General features: G+C 34.4%; 1 protein-coding gene across 1 annotated transcript in view; it reads left to right on the forward strand.

The window, feature by feature from the left end:
- Positions 1-22,517, forward strand: part of AGL (amylo-alpha-1, 6-glucosidase, 4-alpha-glucanotransferase) — a 74,681-nt gene that overhangs the window by 49,388 nt on the left and 2,776 nt on the right. The window contains exons 21-30 of the mRNA XM_044672128.1: positions 357-493; positions 732-865; positions 1,866-2,041; positions 5,758-5,860; positions 7,716-7,941; positions 9,763-9,874; positions 10,471-10,606; positions 13,223-13,335; positions 16,172-16,383; positions 17,430-17,527. Coding sequence (XP_044528063.1) covers positions 357-493; positions 732-865; positions 1,866-2,041; positions 5,758-5,860; positions 7,716-7,941; positions 9,763-9,874; positions 10,471-10,606; positions 13,223-13,335; positions 16,172-16,383; positions 17,430-17,527 — 1,447 coding nt within the window. The remainder of the gene's footprint in view (positions 1-356; positions 494-731; positions 866-1,865; positions 2,042-5,757; positions 5,861-7,715; positions 7,942-9,762; positions 9,875-10,470; positions 10,607-13,222; positions 13,336-16,171; positions 16,384-17,429; positions 17,528-22,517) is intronic.

Consider the following 22,517-nt stretch of genomic DNA (forward strand, 5'->3'; position numbering starts at 1 on the left):
GACCCAATCCTTTCTCTAGACTTTAAAGACAAATAAATTTCACTTGACATAAGCTTTGTATCACAAGTCCCAGTGATTCTCAATATTTTCAGTACACCTTACATTTTCATGGTCCATACACAGTATCTCTTACATATTCATTACCCAAATTTTAGTTTCAAATGCCAAGGAAGGACTTTTAGTAGCCATCCTCCTTTACATGCCTAAAATACCCTTTCACTGTACTTGAAGAGTAGTAGAGGCTAATGACAACATTGTCCATAATACTAAATGATCTCTGCCCATAGTTAGACCAAAGATCAAAGAATCATAGATTTAAAGTTGAAATAGAATGTAATTTTTCTCTCTGTTTTCAGGCTTAATGTCCGTATTAGCAGAAATAAGACCAAAGAATGACCTGGGTCATCCTTTTTGTGATAATTTAAGGTCTGGAGATTGGATGATTGATTATGTCAGTAATCGGCTAATTTCACGCTCGGGAATTGTTGCTGAAGTAAGTAGAACTGTTTTTAGGGAGGTCAGTGTAATCCCAAGATAGAATTATTTTTCTATGAAATTTACATGTTAATACAGTTTTGTAATATATGACTAGTTGTTTTTTCTCATTTTCCTTTATTATCAATGAATAAAACCTTTACTGTTCCAATGTAAAGTTATATGCTTGATCTCCTCTTCTAAAACTTAACTTGCCTAGAAATAAACTTCAATTAACTTTTCACTTATTTTAACAGGTTGGTAAATGGTTGCAAGCTATGTTCTTCTACTTAAAGCAAATTCCACGTTATCTTATCCCATGTTACTTTGATGCTATATTAATTGGTGTGTATACCACTCTTCTGGATGTTGCATGGAATCAGATGTCAAGGTATTATAGTCATCAAAATTAGAATAGATGTTCAAGTTTATATAGAAAATACATGTAAAGTCACTTTATTTCTCTTTTATAAAGATGTAGAAATTTTCAATACGTGAGTAAAATGAAAATAAGATAATAAATGAACATTTGTCTTAAAATCATAGTCTTAGAAAGGATGATTTTGAGTTGCTAATTATTAACAAGAGCCCTAAAGGCAGGAGTATATCTAAATAATCCCAAATATAAGACTTTGCTAAAAGACTCAGAAAAAAGCACCACTGGGAAAGACTTAATTGTAGTCTTTTTTGTTTGTCATTTTACATTGTCTTAGAATTTATCAAGAGTGTTCGTTTTTTAATGTCTTCACCTGTTATTGTAGTCCTATTTTTTAGCACTCCTCAAATTCTTTTTCTTACATAATGATGAATCTAACTTGTAAAGGTTTTGGCCTTAGAAGTAGATTATACATTAAAGTATTTTGGTTCCCCACCCCCAAAAACACATGCCCACAAAATTGGTAGGGAAATTCAGAAAAGAAAAGTCCAAGCCAAGAGTTCCTATTTCAGAGGCTTGTATGTAGTAATAAAGTGTCACTTTTCCATGTTAGAAATAAAGGCATTTTCCTAACAATTAAATCAGTGAAAAATTCTTCGTCAAGTAGCTCAGTGTATTGTGTTAAATTTGGAGTCAGGAAAATTTGACTTCAGATCCTTCCTCAAACACTAGCTATGTACCCCCCAATGAATCACTTAAACTCTCATAGCCTTAGTTTTGTCTTTTGTAAAATAGAAGTAATAATAATAGCACCTACCTCCCAGAGTTTTTTGTAAATTAGGGATAAAATGAGATACTATATAAAGCACTTTGAAAATCTTAAAGGTGCTATATGAATGTTAGTTATTTGTTCTCAATAGAAATTTGCCAGCACTTCACATAAATAAAAGTTTCTGTGAAAAGAAGACATTAGAACGGAGGATTACAAACTAAATAATTTTTTTTTTAATTACAGCTTTGTTCAAAATGGTTCAACATTTGTAAAACACCTTTCACTGGGTTCAGTTCAACTGTGTGGAGTAGGAAAGTTCCCCTCCCTTCCCCTTCTTTCTCCCTCACTGCCTGATATTCCATACAGACTAAATGAGGTTACCAGAGAGAAGGAGCAGTGCTGTGGTTCTTTAGCTGCTGGTAAGAAACATATAATGCTAAAATGTGTAACTGTGCCATAGTCTAAGAAAAACTGCAGATTTTTTTTTAAACCCTTACCTTCTGTCTTGGAGTCAATACTGTGTATTGGCTCCAAAGCAGAAGAGTGGTAAGGGTAGGCAACGGGGGTCAAGTGACTTGCCCAGGGTCACACAGCTGGGAAATGTCCGAGTTCAGATTTGAACCTAGGACCTCCTGTCTCTAGGCCTGGCTCTCAATCCACTGAGCTACCCAGCTGCCCCCCTGCAGATTTTTTTTTTTTAAAGAGGGTTTGTGATGGTTTATAATTTGTGGTAAGTTGTGATTTGGAATATAATTTCCATTTATTCTGAAGATTTCACTATTCAAACTAATTTAATTATTTCCATTTAATCCTCTTCTTGTACTTATTTCCTTTTCTCTTGGCCCTTGTACTTTTCTCAGATATTTGATTTTTAGACCCTCTTCTGTTGCCAGTGAATTTTTTAGGGAATCAAACTTTGACAACTGTTATGTTTCTCGCAAGTTCTTTGAAATATTTATAATAAATTAGCTGTCTTGCTAACTAGCAAATAAGAATAAAACTATAATGAATAATAAATATAAGTAGGAAAAAACATTTTACTCATGTGTTTAGCTTAGGTTCTTAGGTTTGTTTCCCAAAGAATTCCAAAAATATGGACAGGATAAATTTAATTAGAGCTAACAGTAAGAAATAGAAAAATACCAAAAGATTCTGAAAGGCTTTCTGACATCCAAGGACTTTTGAAAATATTTTTTAAACTTCACCTCTGACCTACTTAGAAAAGAAAAGAAAGGCTTGGCAGCTTCATACTGCCCTCACTCCTACAAGGAATTAAGCTTATTGGTAATTAAGTCATATTTTGGCTTCTTAATTGGATTCTTCCATCTCCTTCTCTGAACTTTTATACCATATGAGTCTATCAGAAGCTAGTTTAAAAGAATGGGTTTATATTTTTCTATAATGATTAAATAAATCTTTCCCCCCCCAATGTTTCTATGTTGAAGACTGCTATAACTAAAAGGTAGAAAGGATATGGCAGCCTATTTGAAGATATTTCTTTATTACATGTCATTGTACAGTAAACCTCTGTGGAACTTGATTTTTATGGAATTGATAAATCAGAAAACATATAGCACTATTTTAAGGTTCCCTTCACTCATTTATTCATTTTTTGTTATCAGCTCTACTTCATGTTGACCAGCTTGAAAAGACTTTTCTTACCTCCTTAAAAAAAGGTGGGGGAGGAGGTGCTTATAGTGTTTTAAAGCCTTGGGAAATCCTAAGCCAAAAGTTCCTATTTCATGAGCTTCTATGTAATAAATAATTAAGTTGCCTTTTCTCATTAGAAATAAAATAGCAATTAAGGAGTTAAGGAACTTGGATTGACAACCTATGAATAGCCCCTCTGTGAGAAATAGAAAAGAATCTTCATTTTTATAATAAATAACCATACAAAAAAAAGAACTGCTCTAGTTTTTATATTTGTTTTGTCAGAACCTATCCAGAAAGACAAATGTCATTGTTGAACTTGACCTGATATCTCCTACTTTTCATTTGTAAGGCATTGCTCTAGGAATATATTATAATTTTTTTTCAACTCGAGTACAAAAAGTAGATTTTACTATGTAGTATTTTCCTTTCAAAGAGATTTTCAGGAATGCTTCTTTTCCACGTGTGAAGAAATATTCAGCATCAGCTCTAATCTTCCATTAGTGAAATCATAGCAATTATCTACTTTAATTAGAAACAGTTCTGATTGATCTAATGAGTTTTGAAGCACTTTAAGAAATTCTCTCATCTTTTACTTCTCTGAGTATGTTTTAAACATAATATTCTATTTCTATAAATGTTTCCCACCCCACCAATTCTTTGATGTTCTGTTTTAAATCTATTATAATTCTTTTATTGAAATGATCTCTAGTTGAATTACTACTTTGTTTTTGTTTTGTTGCTTCATGCTGATTCTCTTTAGTCACCAAAGAAACAAATATCAGAAAATAGTTAGTACTCTTAGTATCTTCAAATGAAAAGAGAAACACTCAATTCATCCACGGTTTTTACTTCCCTTTTTGTTCTTTAATCATTCATGTATCATGCCATGTATATAGGTAGCTGGAATCTTCAGGTCACTTGACAAAGGAACCTCTGCCTTCTGTGTAGACTGGAATTTCATAGACAAAATGGCTACAAATGAAGTGGTTCTGCCAGATGAACTTTATTTTTAGTGACAGGAATTTAGAATGACCTATGTATATTTTTGTTAGTCTCTAAAATAAGCAACATAAGATATTCAAACATCACCTTCAGACCTTTAGACTATACATATACACATTTCTTAAGAACGTCAAGATAAAGAAAATCAGACCCTGAAATCTTAGGAGTTAGATGATTCTGAATTCTATTGTTTCTAGTAATCCATTATGGTGGATGGTAAAGGGGATAACTAGATTTCTTGTTTGTTTTTTGCTTTGAAGCATTCTGTTTATGTTTGAGTTTGTTTTTTCATTTGTTTATCTTGGTTTTTAGCACCTTTCTAGACATAGAGGAAAATTGAAAATAAAATTAATTAAATTAAGGCCAGTAGGCTAATTGATTTTTAGAGTTTAAAAGTAGAATACCAAGCCATGTTAAATATTAAATTGTTATGATTAGCAGAAACAATTTGTAGAAACATAATTTCAGACTTGGGTCCACCTGTTGGCCCTTAAACTTATAAATGATTCTCTGTTGAAATTATTTTTAATATTAGAATATATGTCTTTTCAAGTTTTCTGAATTTGGTCTCAAAAAATCATGATCTATTCAAAGATTATTTAAATGTATATTTATACATTTATACATTACATATATTTATATTCATTAAATGCATACATGTGTATTTAACTCAGATAAAAAATATTTATTAGTAACAACAATGCTTCAATTCTACTTTCTTCTCCCTCTATAACAGTGGTTCTCAAACTTTATAATCTCAAGATCTCTTAAAAAAACACACTTAAAAATTGAAGACTTCCTTCTCAAACAACTTTTGTTTATTGAGATATGGTTACTGATGTTTACCATATTAAAAATCTAAATGCCTGAGAAATTTTTTTTTAATTATTTTAATACTTTTTAAGACCCTTAACTTCTGTGTATTGGCTCATAGGTGGAAGAGTGGTAAGGGTGGGCAATGGGGGTCAAGTGAACTGCCCAGGGTCACACAGCTGGGAAGTGTCTGAGGCTAGATTTGAACCTAGGACCTCCTATCTAGGCCTGACTTTCAATCCACTGAGCTACCCAGCTGCCCCAAAATTATTTTAATATTGCAGACTGTCTCTAAGGGTCTTAGGTCCCCAGAACACACTTAGAGAAATGCCGCAGTATAGTGAAAGATAGCTAAATGGCAGTGGCTAGATCTGGAGTCAAGAAGACTCATCTTCCTAAGTTAAAATTCGGCCTCAGACACTACTGTGTGACCTTGGGCAAGTCAATTAACCTTGTTTGCTTCAGTTTCCTTCTTTGTAAAATGAGCTGGAGAAGGAAATGAGAAACAACTCAAGCATCCTTGCCTAGAAAACCCCAAATAAGGTCACAAAATATTGGACATGATTGAAAAGTGACTAGGGAAAAAAACCTCTAAATTCTATAGTGAAGATAGGCATTTAGATTGTACATTAAGAGAAATTAATATTTTGTTATGATTTTCTGTTAGGCTTACCTCATTTCTCATCTGGTATTTTCCGCTGCTGGGGAAGAGATACCTTCATCGCTCTTAGAGGTTTACTCCTGATTACTGGACGATTTTTAGATGCCAGGTAGGATGTCTATTAATCACAGTTGAAATATTTATACTAATATTTCTGCTTACATGTTCATTATGATTTATTTTGATCCATCTTCTCTTGCAAGTATTAGGAGGAGATTCTTTTCAAGCACTCACTGGAGTACCTTATTTAGATCCTATATCATGAAAGTTTTTTTGGCGTATTCACTAAAACAGATGATTACATGAAACATCACAGTCCAGAATATATTATTTCTATCCTATATTTAAGTATAAAAATAGACATACTGTGATATGCTGCTGATTGCTAGTTTGCTATGTGTTTTATACAAGGAGATAGTATTGGAGAAAGAATTCAGAAACTGCAAATTTCTAATCCCAGTTGTTTTTTATTTGACCTTAAATATGTTGTTGATTTTATGTTGCCTCTTTAGATTTACTAGTTTCAATATTGTGTGTAACTAATAAGCTTAGGTTTTTAAAAAACTGAGTTAAAAACATATGACTTTAAATAACATTTTAAATTTAGAAGATACTGTAATACTTAATTTGTTCAGTCTTCTGGGAATGAGATGTTTCTCAGTGGTTTTTTAAGTAACAAGTTATCCTTTCAAGTGTCAAAGTAATTTGAAAAAGAAGAAAGAATGTGTTACATATAATCCAGCCTTTTCTTGGTGATGTGAAATTATACCCAGAGACAGCTACTTTGTGCAGTGGAAAGAGCACTGAAACAGGAGCCAGGATGCCTCGAATTCACATTCTGCCTCAGACACATGCAAATTGCACAATTAAGTGTCTGAGTGCCTCATTTTCCTGATAGGCTACCTACCTCCCAGGATTGTTAAAATAAAATATTTATAAAGAGCTTTGCAAACCTTAAAGCAATACATAAATGCTATCTGTTTTTATTAAAGAGGCCAAGCTATGGTTGTTGAAGAGCATAAGGCTCTTTTTCATTATAGTCAAGGATTCCCAACTGATTTGCTGAAGAATTAGAGAACAGGACATCCTAAGTGATCTTGGCTAGCATCTTTCCTTTACATACAAGGAACAGTGGTCCTGTGGGTTACATGACTTTGCCTTATTTCTTCAAGATTATAAAGGAAAAAGCTACATGTGTAGGAAACAAGTTAGATTAAATGGTTTTGCTGCCTGATGGTTGTCTATCCTGGGGCAGGTCATTTAACGTCTTTGGGCCTCAGCTTCCTTATATTTAAAACAGAGTTGAACAAGGGGACTTTGGAAGCCCCATGTAGCTTTGAATGATCCTTTGATACATTCATTTTATCAGTGTGGGTATTTGCTCCAGCAAAAACTCAGATCCATTCTCTCCAGATTATAATGTATAGTTTTATGAGTTGTTGTGACCAAAAGAAAAAAGAAAATATAAATCCACTGGTAGCATGCTATTAAAGAGCCTCTTTGAATTTATTAGTCTAATCCTTGAACAATAAACAATCAACCTCTGTGCCCAAGTACTCAAAGCTGTTCAGCTTAATTGGACCCACTAGAGCTTTGTAATTTGACAGCTTGCTTTTTTAAGACCATATGGTCATCACCATATTAGCTAGTATTAGGTATCAGAGTAAGATTTAAGAGGCTAATTACAGAAAAATATTTTGAAAATTAAGTTGACTTTCACCAAAAATTTAAATCTATATAATTTTTCATGAGCAACTTGTTCTCATTTATAGAATCATATTCTTAAGCATTTATTTTATTGTTATGACTTTTTTCCTATTGCTTAGTTACTTAGGCACTAACTAACTTGCAGAGGGCAAATTAAAAGAAAAGAAGATAAAATTGAGTAATATAATGGACCTTTTTAGTCTTTAATCTTTAAAACTTATTTTTGTTAAGTTATGTACTTAAATCTCTGGTTTCAGGAATATAATTTTAGCATTTGCTGGTACCCTGAGACATGGACTCATTCCTAATCTTCTTGGTGAAGGAACTTTTGCCAGGTTTAATTGCCGAGATGCAGTATGGTGGTGGCTACAGTGTATTCAGGATTACTGCAAAATTGTACCAAATGGCACTGACATTCTTAAGTGCCCAGTTTCCAGAATGTATCCTACAGATGACTCTTCCCCCTTGCCTGCAGGCACATTGGTAAATATAATTTCTAATAAACTATTCGTGACTCTTAAAAATTAAAATTAAATGCTATAAATCCCAAGTATGCAATAGGTTTCATTTATCTAAAAACTGAGTATCCACTAGATTCAAAGACACTGTGGTAAGTTGAGGGGCAACTGAAACAACCTTCTTGCCATCTCAGAGCTTACAGTCTGTAAAGAGAAAAACATTTGCACACAATATGTATGTCATTTTGGAGGCCAGAAAGGAGAAACTTTTTCTATTAACATGCCTTAAATATTAAAAAATGGGGGTGGGGGGAGAGTTTGATGATACAGTGGATAGTGCCCATCATTGGGAGGACTTGAATTCAAATCTGGCCTCCAACACCAGCTACGTAACCCCGGGCAAGTCACTTAACCCTCTTTGCCTCAGTTTCCTTATCTGTAAAATGCACTGTAGAAAGAAACTACTCCAGGATCTTTACCAAGAAAACCCCACTTAGGGTCATGAAGAGTCAGACACAATAGAAGTGACTAAAGAGTAGTAACAAAAAATTCAAAAAGAGGGAGAAAGTTTCAAGGATGAAGTATAAATGGGAAATCTGATTTATATTAATTTTTAAAAAATAACTGTTTTGGGAAGTAATATAATTTCAAAATTAACATCATTGTACTGTCAAACCTACAGTTTCTCCTTGAAAGACAATGTCATGATATTTTTTAGGGTAAAATAGAGGACAAAATAGTTGTCTAGTATATCAAGATTCTAATTTTACCTTGATTTTGCACACATGTAACTTCTTATATAATTTAAAGATGTAATTCTAATGATGTGGATACTGATAAAACATGAATCCTATTTGACTGGTGTAATCCACTGGCCTATTGCCTATTACATTTTTATTATTGTTTAACATCACAATTGTTTGCCTTTAGATCATTCTAATTAAAAATTACTTTAAATTTATGACAATTTTATATAAATATCTTCATCTCTTTCTAAAATAGCAGATATTTGGATGAATACAAGTAAAAAGTCTTTAAAAAATGTATCCATTAAAAGGAAATTGTCAGATAAACTGTTTACTGTAGCAGTTTTTTAATCTTAGACATCCTTAGTTCCTTGTCTTATTAATTGGTGATAAATGAGGACTGGGGAATCTGCAGATTCTAGGAATTCTCCCTAGCCTCACTGATTATCATGTATTTGAAGGTATTGCTTTGTTTTACATGGGTTTTTTTAATCATGTGAAAAGTAGGACCATTTAAATTTGGATTCTTAGTGAGAAGAAACTAATAAAGAAATTTACTATATAAGCTCCAATAAGGCAGTACATGGTACTTAACAAATGGTTTTTTAAATTGTCAGGGCATAAATGGATATCTCTGTTGTTGAAAGATTTAAACATTTTAATTATAAAATAAATTGCAAGCCATTGTTTTCAGGAGTTTATTAATACTGTGCTCAGCTAGTTATTGACTTCACAACCATATTGTTTGACTTTTCATAGTTGATTAAGAAGAATTTTTACACTAATATAGAAAAATTTCAATTTGCATAGTTAATTAATTTTAATTGTTTACATAATTTCACAAATAATTTTTGGGTGATAGATTTTTTCTTACTATATTTATAACAGCATTACAATATATAAAAGCACTAAAAACCAATTCTGTTTGTTTCTTTACCTTATTTCAAATTGCATTTGATAGTGCCACATTCTTTTGTTTTATTTTGTGGATGAAATAAATAATATTTGGAAGAGATGATCTAATTTCCTCTCAGTTAATTTTTCTGTAATAAAGGAAAAATGTAATTTCTCCAAGTCTTATTGTATATTGTCTCAATCAGGATCAACCATTATATGAAGTAATACAAGAAGCTATGCAACGTCACCTGCAGGGTATACAATTCCGAGAAAGGAATGCTGGCCCACAGATAGATAGAAACATGAAGGATGAAGGTATAATGGAAATGTCATAGTTTGTTATTTGGAAGTTACAACTTAGACTTTTTTGATTAGCTGCTTTGGAAATTCATTTTACAGTTACCTTTAATTTTTTTTCATTTCTGAGAGATAAATTATTTCTTTGACTACCTAATTATAAGCATTAAGTCCCACAGTAGATCCAGTTGCATAGCCTAACAACATAATGCTAGATTTTCTGATACCAAGAACATAGTCCTTTGTATTTTTGATTTCATCTAGCAAAATCATAAAATGTTTTATAGGTACCTGAGTGTTAGCATTCTTATTTTTATAATTAGGGAAAGAGGAACTTAAGGTAGAAGTGATTTGGCTAGAGTTACAAATTATTAGCAAAATTTTGCTGTTATTTAAGAATTTCTTGTTTGCTCTTAAATGTTCCATAAAGGTTAGTGAATACTCAAATAATCAAATAGAATCTCCATAGTTATAAATTGCACATGCCAGTTGAATTGCATATTTTTGTAATCTTGACTAGGTCGGGAATTTCTTAAATTTATAGAAATTATTATTTAAAGAAAAACTTCTGATAATTCTTGGAGAATTCTAAAAGGTATTATTTTCTTTTGTAGGATTTAATATAACTGCAGGAGTAGATGATCAAACAGGTTTTGTGTTTGGAGGAAATCGCTTTAATTGTGGCACATGGATGGATAAAATGGGGGAAAGTGACAAAGCTCGAAACAGAGGAATTCCAGCCACTCCAAGGTATAGTTTGTCTTATAATGCTTATGTAATTGACTTTTGAAAAAGTAAATATTTTAACAATGAGTAGTTTTTGCCTCCAAGGAGAACATGTATTAGAGTATAATTCACCACCAACTTTCTTTCATAAATAATTGCCTACAAAAGACTTTTTAGGACTTGAAAATGTTAATAAATTTGATTATTCATGGAAAATATGTCTGCCAAGTTATTGTCAGGTGCTACTCATAAAAAGTTCTTCTCTTATTAAAGAAAATTGTTGACCTCAAAAAACCTACCATACTTTTCCATGTATGTAAGTTTTAGAATTATAGAACTTAAAAGAACCCCTAAAAGGTTGCATTATTATATCAGCTCAGAAAAGTTACCTATTTTCTTAAAAAATTCTGGTTATGGAATCACTGCACTCTCTCAAGAAATATCATTCCAGTTTTATACTTAATCATCACATTCTCCCTTGTGTTCATTTGAAATCTCTTCTGTCTTAACTGTTAGCCCATTTGGAGGTAGCTAGATGGTACTGTGGACAAAGTACTATGTCTGGGAGTATGAAAGCCATTCAAATCCAGCTTCGGACACTAGCTATGTTACCCATAGTAAAACACTTAACATCCCTACCTCACTTTCTTCATCTGTAAAATGGGAATGATAATAGCCCCTACCTCCCAGAGAAGAGAATCAGGTATTTGAAAATGTTTTGAAAAAAGTCATTTGAATGCCAAGTTCCTGGAATATCATAGAAACATAATAAATACTGGTTTCTTTCCTTCCTTTCTTTCTTCCCTTTTCATCCCTTTCACGAAATCTCTTATTTCCTTGGGAAAATGATAGTTTTAAATCTGACCAGTTAACAGGACTCTTAAATGTTCTGTCTTATATTAATTTTTAACATAAATATTTGCCAAACTAGAACTAGTTCTATTTTGAATAATCTAGAATTTTTATGTCCATCTCAAACCAATAAACCATCATCTTGTTCCAAATGTTACATTTTAATTTTTTAAAAATCCCTTCAAAGAAAGCATGTCATTAAATATAACAAAATTATTTACAAACTTTGAGCACTCTGCTTTTTTGTACATATCAAATGTACCTACACGGTATTTTTAAATATTACTTCATTCTCCCTCTATAACTTATCTTTCCCATATGCCATATTTGGTTTTTGAATACCCTTCTTGTGTGCATGTGTGTATATAAACATGTATACAGGTCCGTGTATGTATAAGTGTATATAAAGTGTAAGAATTAAAAATTTAGGTTTTATGCTAAATATGAGAATTATAAAGTAATGTTGTGGTCACCAATTTAGAAATATTACAGCTTAAGTCAAAATGACTTTTAGCAGCTTTATTTACAAAGAGGTGGAAAGAGTGAAAGTGGAAAAAGGTAGATTAAGAGATGAATTCTAATAAGCCTGCCAGCCCTTCTCCTGAGAAGCCAGGTTCAGCCCCAACAGGACTTCCCCAAAACTCTGTTTCCACAGTGTCTTCAGCCAGGGTTCTACCAGTGCAGCCTCCTCCAGAGCCAAGGCAGGAATCTCTGGAACCAATCTCTCCAAAAGCCAAGAAAGGAAGGTCAGCTATTCACCCAGAAAGCTGATGCAGGATCTAGGGAAAAGTCTCCTCCTTCAGTCTGGCTCATCAATGTAGTGTGTCCAAAGATGAACTCCCAGAGGCAGCTGGGTAGCTCAGTGGATTGAAAGCCAGGCCTGGAGATAGGAGGTCCCAGGTTCAAATCTTGCCTCAGGCACTTCCCAGTTGTGTGACCCTGGGCAAGTCACTTAACCCCGATTGCCTAGCCCTTACCAAAAATGACCTCCAGAGTAGAAGTTCAAAGGAGAAGTCCCTTGGACAGGAAGTTCATTACTTTTTATAGTCCTTTTTCCACATCACTTCCTCACTTTACGGGAACCAATCACAGTCTTTCAGTTTGCCTAACACTGCCCAGGAATGGGGCAGTGGCCTCTGGAGTTGTCACCCATTCAAGCAAATGACTTGTGAACTTTCATACATAGTAACTGGTAAAGTTCTAAGTAGGGGTACTTAAGTTTTTGACTGATTAACTTAAAAGTTGCTGATTGATAGACAAAGAGAGTTTGAGTTGCTCTTCACAACAGATATACATCCATTTTCTCTTTTGTAGTCTTTTGCCTAACCCCTATCTTTTGCCATTATCCAGTTCCCAGGTCTACTTCATGCAATGTTTCTTTTTTTCAAGAGGTTGGAGAGAGGCAAAAGAATAATAATTGAAAAGGGTTTTCTCATGTGATAGTAATCCATGTGGATAAAAATGAAGAATTGATGTTCATTAAAGATCCTCATCATTGTTATTATTATCTCTACTACTCTAACTGTGTAACTTTCAGCAAGTCACTTGAGAAAAAAGGTCTTTTTTCCTTCATTTGTACAATGAGGATTATAGTATTGCTGCCTGCCTTACAGTGTTTTGTAAAGATCAAAAGAGATAATACATGTAAAATATTTTATAAATATAAAGTAACATATACCAGTTATATCTTGAGTAATCAAACCATTATTCTGTTAGTTACCCATTCATATCTTGGATTTTGCTTTCATTTTTTTTATTAATATAGTACAAATTTGCATTTAATTTTAGAGATGGTTCTGCAGTGGAAATTGTTGGCCTAAGCAAATCAGCTGTTCGTTGGTTGCTGGAGTTATCAAAAAGGAATTTGTTCCCTTATCATGCAATTACAATAAAAAGAAATGGTAAGCCATTTGTATCAAATCAGTATATAAAGACACAAAGGATTATATTAGTAATTTCTTATTAACAAGGGAAGTTTTTAAAGTATTCTTTAGAATTATAATTACATAAACCCCCATTGGTACTAGGATCAGACTTCTTTAATATAAGGAAGGCGCTTTTCACATATATACAATATAAATGAAAGACTAAGATATTGGAGTAACTGGAAGAAGTACAGTCAAACTCCCCAACAACCACTCCACAGAATCTTGGAAATGAACAAAACTAATTGAAATTGTCTTAACATCAGAATTCATAAATCGAGGACTCTACAGACAAGGAGGTAGAGGACTGGGGGAGTGGGTGGCACTTGAAACTTCATTTTCATCTGAACTAGTCAAAGAAACATTTCACTCTGTAGGGAAAATGGGGAAAAAAGAAGAAGAAATAAGAACAATGGTATATAATAGGAAGACTTCATCTTAAGTAAAACAAGCTCTTAATCATAGAGAGTGAATCATGAATTGTGATTTAGAAAGAATGAGAACCTGTAACTGGGATCTGAGTTAGGGAAAGAGACAAGAAAAAAGAGGAGAAGAAAAAATTTGCATCAACTCTAGAAAACTGCTACAGAACATACTCCTTATCTTTCAGTATCCTCTTATTTCTAAAAAGAGTGTATGAAACAAAGAGAAGAAAATATATGAAAACAATGGAGGGAAATAAAGAATTATTTTTACATGGTATTTTTTTTTTAATTTTTACATAGTATTCACATTACTATGAATAGAATAAACTCACCCACAGAATGGAAAATGATAGCCAACTGAATTAGAAAATACCAACAATACGTTATTTTAAGAATTGCTTGAAACAGAAAGGATTCACAGAGTTAAAATAAGGTGCTATATCAAAATCTGTTATGCTTCACTTGAAGTGAAAAAAAGGCATGGCTAATAGTATATCTCAAAACAAAGTTGGCAGTTGGGTGGCTCAGTGGAATGAAAGCTAGGCTTAGAGATGGGAGGTCCTGGGTTCAAATCTGGCCTCAGACACTTCCTAGCTAGGTGACCCTGGGTGAGTCACTTAACCCCCATTGCCTAGACCTTACAACTTTTTTTCCTTGGAATCAATACAAAGTATTGATTCCAAGACGGAAGGTAAAGGTTAAAACAAAACAAAACAAAAAAAAAGACAAAGCAACAACGGAAATGGATATAATTAAAAGAAACAATTTTGGGCTGAAAGATATCATAGACTATAAATTAATATCAAGAATAAACATATACACTGAATAGCATGGTATCTAAATAAAAAAAGAAAAAGTAAATACACGAAGAAATAGATAACAAAGCTATAATAATATAGGGGTTCAGCACCAGTTATAGGCATTAATTAATTTAAAAAAGAGAGGGGGAAGAGAGAGACCAGCCTAACTAGAACTGATTCTTCCTTTGGCTGGCTAAAGCCCTCAAATAATAATACCCACTGTTTCAAGGGATGAGGATATTTTACTTCACACACCACCACCCTCTTTAAGATCTAGGCAAATCTAACCAAAAAAATTAGAATATTATTGAATGAAAATTAAAACTTTTCCAGGAACAATTTTTGTCATTTTTAGACCTACATAGCACTATAAAATTGTTCCTGGAAAAAACCTCACAAATGCAGAAAAATGAATATCAAACTTATCTTTATAGACCATATTACAATAAAAGTATATTTAGTAACTAAAAAGTTACTAAAAAAAAATTATTGATCCCAAAGAATGATTAGGTAAAAGAACAAATCATAGAAGCAGATATTTCATTAAAGATAATGGCAACAATGAAACAACTTGCCAAATTTTTTGGGATGTAGCCAAAGCCAAAGATGCATACACACTCTCTCTCTCTCTCTCTCTCTCTCTCTCTCTCTCTCTCTCTCTCTCTCTCTTTCTCTCTCTCTCTCTGATGTCCCCACTCACACTCATCAGATTGGCAAAGCTAGCAAAAAAGGGAAAATGACAAATGTTGGAGGTGCTGTGGGAAAACAAGTATATTAATATATTGTTGGTGAAGCTATTCTGGAAAGCAATTCAGAACTGCCCAAAAAGCTATTAAGCTGTGCATACCCTTTGACCCATTGATACACTACCAGGTCAAAGAGAAGGAAAAGACCCATAAGTACAAAATTATTTTCATTTTGTGGTGGCAAAGAATTGGAACTGAAGTGATGTCCATCATTTGAGGAATGGCTGAACAAGTTATGGCATATGAATGTGATAGAAGACCATTGCATAATAAGGAAAGATGATAAGGATTATTTCAAAGAAACCAGGGAAAACTGATATGAACTTATGCAGAGCGAAGTGAGCAGAACCTATTAGAACAATTTATGGAATTAATAACAATATTGTAAAGACTTTTGAAAAACTTAAGAACTCCGATGTAATATCCAAATATGATTCCAAAGGACTCATGATGAAACATGCTATCCACCTCCAGATCAAGAAGTGATGAATTTAAGAGTACAAATTGAGACTTTTTGGACATGGGGGAAAAAAAGAATATATGAATGCGGGCTAATATTATTTTCCCACCATTTGGGTAGTAACAGATTGATCATTGTTAATAGTGCTTTGAAATTATACAGTGTCTTTGAACTGAGACATGCAAAAAACATTATTACCATCTCATAAAAGGTCAGTATTGTCCAATAAATTTTTTCTTGCACTTGTAAGCCAGTTAACAGGCTAGTGATGAAGTATACTTTTTACTCAGGACTCATGCCTTGTTCATTAGATTTTAGCAGTATATAAATTTGTATATGGGATGCTTTCAGTGTTCTACAATATATTTTTCCATATTGCAGGAAAAGATGTAAAAATATCATATGAGGAATGGAACCAAAAAATACAAGACCACTTTGAAAAGTTGTTCCACGTTTCAGAAGACCCATCAGATCCTAATGAAAAGCACCCTGATCTAGTTCACAAACGTGGAATATACAAAGACAGTTTTGGAGCTTCAAGTCCTTGGTGTGACTACCAACTTAGGCCAAATTTCACTATAGCAATGGTCGTAGTAAGTATTTTCTAATTTAGTAAGTAATTTGAAAACCAACATTTAAAAAAAATTATTCCTAAAATACTATATTCAAGTTCATGTATAAAATATTTACTCTTGGTTTCTTAACCAAGGACCTCCCTCTCAGACTCAATCATTCTCCATCCATTGGAGGAAGAGCCCTAGGCTGTTCTCTAATAAATCAAGAGAGTGGTGCCATCTGGCAGCTTCCTAATGTTGTTGTGTCCCTTTGTTTCTTAGAAGTGGCAATATCTTTAAAGAGTGTTTTAATTGTTAAATCAAATACAGTCACCTGATCATCTTCACCACTATGACAGAACTAAAAATGTATAGTTCTGAAAGTATCAGTGTGAGTTGTCATTGTTTCCCCAACTTCCGAAGCCTAAGATAGTACTTCTAGACTTTTGTTTATACATTAAACTCTGGCCCTTGCTTTATTTTTAAGAGCCCAAATCAATGAGAAGCAAATTGTCTTCACTATTTTTAATGTAGATTTGAGAAGCCCATGCTGGAATTAAGAAGACATAGGTTCAAATCCCTTCTTTGACATTTGTTTATGCCTTTTTTTCGTATTCTCAGTGCTCAGCATTATGTGCACAACACATTGTAAATGGTAATAAATACTAACTGACTTGCTACTTCAAGATGTAATACTGTAGGATAGTAGAAAGCACAGTGGTTCTAGAATCAGGGGACTAGATTCAAATCCCCATTTCTCTGATACTTAGAACCTGTCTTAGGGCACACCAATTAATATCCACCATCTCATCCATAAAATGGAAGGTTGGGCTAACCCCGGAAAGCCCTTTAACTCTAAATGTGTATTTCTCTAAGCTTCTCTGAGACTCAATTTCCACATTTTTAAATTGGGGATAATACCTCCCTTACTAGGATTATTGTAAGAGAGTACATGTAAAGGACTTTTTAAACCTTGTGGTTATTATTATTGTTACTTTGGAAAACTTAATTATCAGGATGAGAATTAAAGTATTTAAACTGTAGTCTTAAGAACTAACAATTCTTATTTTTAAATATATTATCAGGCCCCTGAGCTCTTTACTCCAAAGAAAGCATGGAAAGCTTTGGAAATAGCAGAGAAAAAGTTACTTGGCACCTTAGGAATGAAAACTTTGGACCCTGAGTAAGTTGAAAGATAACTTTGACAATGCTAGATTTTTTGTGTTGGGGGGCGGGGCAGGAAGGGTGTCATCTAAAAACTATAATTCCTCATATTTGATGGTGGGAAAAGCACTTGACTTGGCAATCAAGTGACTCAGATCAAGTACTCTTCCAAGTTACCCATGTCCTACCGACCAATCTCCTTAATGAACACAGATGCAAAAATTTTAAATAAAACACTATCAAAGAGACTACAGCAAGTCATCACAAGGATTAATCACTATGACCAGGTAGGATTTAAACCAGGAATGCAAGACTGGTTTAACATTAGGAAAACCATTCACATAATTGACCATATCAATAACCAAACTAACAGAAATCACATGATTATCTCAATAGATGCAGAAAAAGCCTTTGACAAAATACAATACTCATTCCTATTAAAACACTAGAAAATACAAGAATAAAAAGACCTTTCCTCAAAATAATAAACAGTTTTTTTATTTTAAACTATCGAGTATCATCTGCAGTGAGGATGTTAGAGGCCTTCCCAATAAGATCAGGAGTGAAGCAAAGATGCCCGTTATCACCTCTATTATTTAATATTGTACTAGAAATGCTAGTGGTAGCAATTAGAGAAGAAAAAGAAATTGAAGGGATCAAAGTAGATAGTGAGGAAGCTAAACTATCACTTTGCAGATGATATGATGATATACTTAGAGAATCCTAGAAAATCAACTAGTAGGAAAAAAACTAGTAGAATAACTAATAATTTTAGCAAAGTTGCAGGATACAAAATAAACCCATATAAATCATCAGCATTTCTATATATTTCCAAGTTACTCGTGTTACCCTAGGAGTCCTGGAAGCTGAGATGTTCAAAGCCCTTCATAACCCAGCCCCCTTTGCAGACTTCTTGCACCTTACATTCCCCAAGTACTGTAGGATCCAGCAACACTGGCTGTCCCCCACGCCTAGAATAGTCTCCTTCATCTACAACTCCTTGCATCCTTAGCTTCCTTCAAATCAAATCCTGTTTTCTACAGGGAGCCTTTCTCAATTCGTCTTCATTCTAATGTCTTCCCTCTATTGATTATTTCCTATTTGTCATATATGTGTACATATTATATGTATACATACTTAGCTTTTTTTCTCCCCAATTAGATGGTGAGCTCCTTGAAAGTTGGTTCTATATTTTCCCTTTCTTTATGTTCCCATTATTTAGCACAGTATCTGGCATGGACTAAGTGCTTAATAAATGTAAATTAACTGACTAATCTCTGAGCTACTGAGTTTTCTCCCCTCTAAAGTGGGGGTAAAAATTCTTACATTATTTACTGCATGGTGTTATGAAGATAGTGATACATGTTATGATTTTCTACCTAAGCCCATTACTATCATAAGTGAATAGGGAATTTTGAATCACTATAAACAAAAATGTTAAACATTTTTGCTTACAATAAGCAAATGTGTGTTTTTCCATCATGGTATGGTAATATTTTATCTTGGAAAAGTTTTCAATATCCTGCCAACAAGTTATATATAAGTAGAATATATATTACATATCAGGACTTCTTCAACCCTCTACCCCACTGTCTGACTAAAGCATGGATCTAAACCAAGTTCAGAACTAGCCTTTGAAGAGTACATGCATATGGATGTATGTTCATTTGTATAAATGGCTGTTCTCTAAATTCATTCCAAATCCAAGTAAAAGTGTGTGGTTGGTTTTGTTTGGTTTTGTTCATGCATTATTGCTATTGTTTTTGTTCTCTTCCCTAACATTAAGAGTTGAGCATTTGCTTGTTTTTAAATAAACTTTTCCCTTTTATTAGTCATTCTTAACTCTCACATCTTTCACCAACTTTCTTACTTGCTCTTTTAAATTAGTAGCAGTCGGGCAGCTAAGTGACTCAGTGGACAAAGTGTCAGGCCTGGAGATGGGGGTCCTGGGTTCAAATCTGGACTCATATACTTTCTAGCTCTTTGACCCCGGGGAAGTCACTTAGCCTCAACTGCCTAGCCCTCACTGCTTTTCTGCCTTAGAACCAATACCTAATATTAATTATAAAACAGAAGGTAAGGGTTTACAATTAATAGCAATCTAGTAGGGATGTCTCTTGGGATCACAAGATATTCTACTTTGAGCCAAAAAAGCTGTTTCTTCACCTCCCAAAGACCTGATTTAACCACTGAGGAAGAGCTTTTACACAAAAATATTTTGTCTCCATCAAAAAAGGTGATGCTACATTTTTTTAGCATAAATAGAATTTTATAGGGCATAAGATGCTTTTTTCCCCTAAATAATATCATCTGTCAGGCTAGAGCTTCTTCACAATATACTTTCCTGAATATCAATTTTAAAGGTATTCATTTTTAGGAGCTGATTTGTGTTGGCATTGGAGAACAGTTTATTAATATATGTGTGTACTTAAAAGGATAAGCTCATGTGCAGAGGGAAACCAGTGGCATTTCAGGATTGTAGAGAAGCCATTGACAAGGAAGTGACTGAAGTGAGGAGGAGAATTGAAGGAGGTCCTACAGAATAGGATGGAGACCATAAGTCAGCATTGGCAAAGTACATGTGCTGGCTCCGGCACAGGGCAGCTGCTCAGTTCCTCCTCTTTGCAGCACCCAAGAATATTTTATGCATCCCACACCTCTGTCCAGCTGCCCAAAGTGAGCACTTCCTCCCTCCACTCTCTGGGGTAATGTGGGGAAGTGGGAGTGGGGTGTCACAGGCAGCTCGATGGTGCAGTTTGGGCACTTGAGCCTGTAAACCTTTGCCAATGCTACCATAAGTAATATCATTAGATACTAAGTTCAACCAAGACCAAGTATATACTCCATATATAGGTCTGTTGGCTTTGCCTTATCCCTCATCACCTTGGGAACAAGCTATAGAGCCAGCACCATGAGTTCAGTTTAGCTCCTCTGAAGCCAGGCTTCAGGTGTGTCCTGACCCAGAGCCTTCGCCCAAACTTCCCTCCACCCCCAGGACTGAGAGAGTGCCTTCTATCACACGGCCTGGAATGGTCCCTAATCAATAGGTATTTCCCCAGGCCTCTGGCTAATAAATCTTCACCTCAGAACCTCATGATGTCTCTGGTACGGCTGCTTTAATCCTCTTCCCCTGCTGTTTCTCTCCATAGTCTTAACACCATTCAACTCAGCTCTGCCATTCTCAGTTCATCTATTCCTCTCCCCTCCTTTCTATAATGCTCTCTGGACTCTGTGCATTTGTTAACTAACTCCATCCTAGTTCTCGTTTCCCTTTTTTCAATGAAAATCAGGTTCTCTGTGGAAGCTACTGTTTGTTGTCTCTAGGGGGTCACCCATTCCAGTGCTGATTGTTGCTTTCCCATTGAAACTCCTTCTGCCATCTCTTTTCCCCTCTCTCATAAGGAAGTTGCCTCATTTTCTGCTTGACTAAGACAGTTAGGGTTATTGGCCTGGGCTTCCTCATCTCTTCTATTCTGTATTGCCCAGAGGGCAAATTCAAGCTGTCTGTGAGCCCCATGCCTGGGAGAGAGCTGAGGGAAGAAGTGCTTGCTTTGGTTGGCTGGACAGAGGGACAGAGCATGCAAAAAATGTCCTTGGCCACTGGGAAGGGGGGGAACTGAGTCAACTCACTGGTGCCAGTGTGCTGGCACTTCATCAACACTGGTCTATATTTTCACTCATACTCTCTTCCATTTAATTCCATCTCTGAGGAAGAGGGGATCCTTTTCTTTGCCTAGGTCAACTCCTAATATCTACCAGTGATATTTTTTTCCTTCTCATTGTCAGTCTATCTCTATTTATTTGCCCTTTCCCTGATGTTTACAAATATACACAAATATACTCCACTCTTTATTTAAAAAAGGGGGGGGGGCATTTTAGTAACCCTGTGGCCTAACTTCCATTACTACTACTCTAATTAAATTGTTCTTTCAATAGTTACCAAGCATCTATCTTCAGTTTAATTACTTTATTCAGGCCTCATCCTCCTTGGTTTCTCTATAGCTTTTTTTTTTTTTTTTTTTTTTTTAATTTTAAACCCTTAACTTTTTTGTGTATTGACTTATAGGTGGAAGATTGGTAAGGGTAGGCAATGGGGGTCAAGTGACTTGCCCAGGGTCACACAGCTGGGAAGTGTCTGAGGCCAGACTTGAACCTAGGACCTCCTGTCTCTAGGCCTAGCTCTCAATCCACTGAGCTACCCGAATGCCCCCTCTCTATAGCTTTTTAAAAATTCTTAACTCCTACTTCCTCCAGGTGTTTTCTCCTCCCTTGCTTCCTTGACACTGCTCTCTTGAGCAGGTTTTCTTGCCTGACCACTACTTCTCAGTTGGTTTTGCTGTCTAGATCAGCATCTATGTCCTGTCCTCTTAGCATGTATTTTATCATATCACTTCTACCTTCATAGCATCCCTTTTGCCTGTCCCCTCTCTATTCACACAGCCAACCTTCCCAGTTTGGACTCTCCTTATTTCTTTCCTGGACTTTAATATTAGTCTCTCTGCCTTAGTCTCTCCCATTTTTCTTGAGTTCATCTTTCACATTGCTGCCAAAATGATTTTCCTAAAGTGAAGATCTTTGACTTCATTTATTTTGTAAATACATATTTGTGTACATGTTGTTTCCCTTGGTAGAATATAAATTCCTTATTCCTTTTGATTTTCATTTTTATATCCTGGCCCTTGGTACAGTACCTGGCATATAGTATATTCTTAAATAATTGCTTATTGATGGAGTAAGAAGCTCTAGGGGTTTCCACTTGTTTCTATGATAAAATTCATCCTGTTTGACATTTAAAACCCATCACAATTTGGCTACTAATTTTTCTAAGTTTATTGCATATTTGTCTCCACATAGTCTGCATTTTAATCAATTGATATATGTGTTATTCCTTACATATATAACATTCCATGCTTTTTCACAGGCTGGTCTGGAATTTTCCTTCTCTTCATCTCCCTAGAATCTCTAGCTTCTCTAAAGTTTCAGTTCAAGTAGCACCTACAGAGTCCCCT

Source organism: Gracilinanus agilis, chromosome 4 (assembly GCF_016433145.1).
Source record: "Gracilinanus agilis isolate LMUSP501 chromosome 4, AgileGrace, whole genome shotgun sequence".
NCBI classification, from domain to species: Eukaryota; Metazoa; Chordata; class Mammalia; order Didelphimorphia; family Didelphidae; genus Gracilinanus; species Gracilinanus agilis.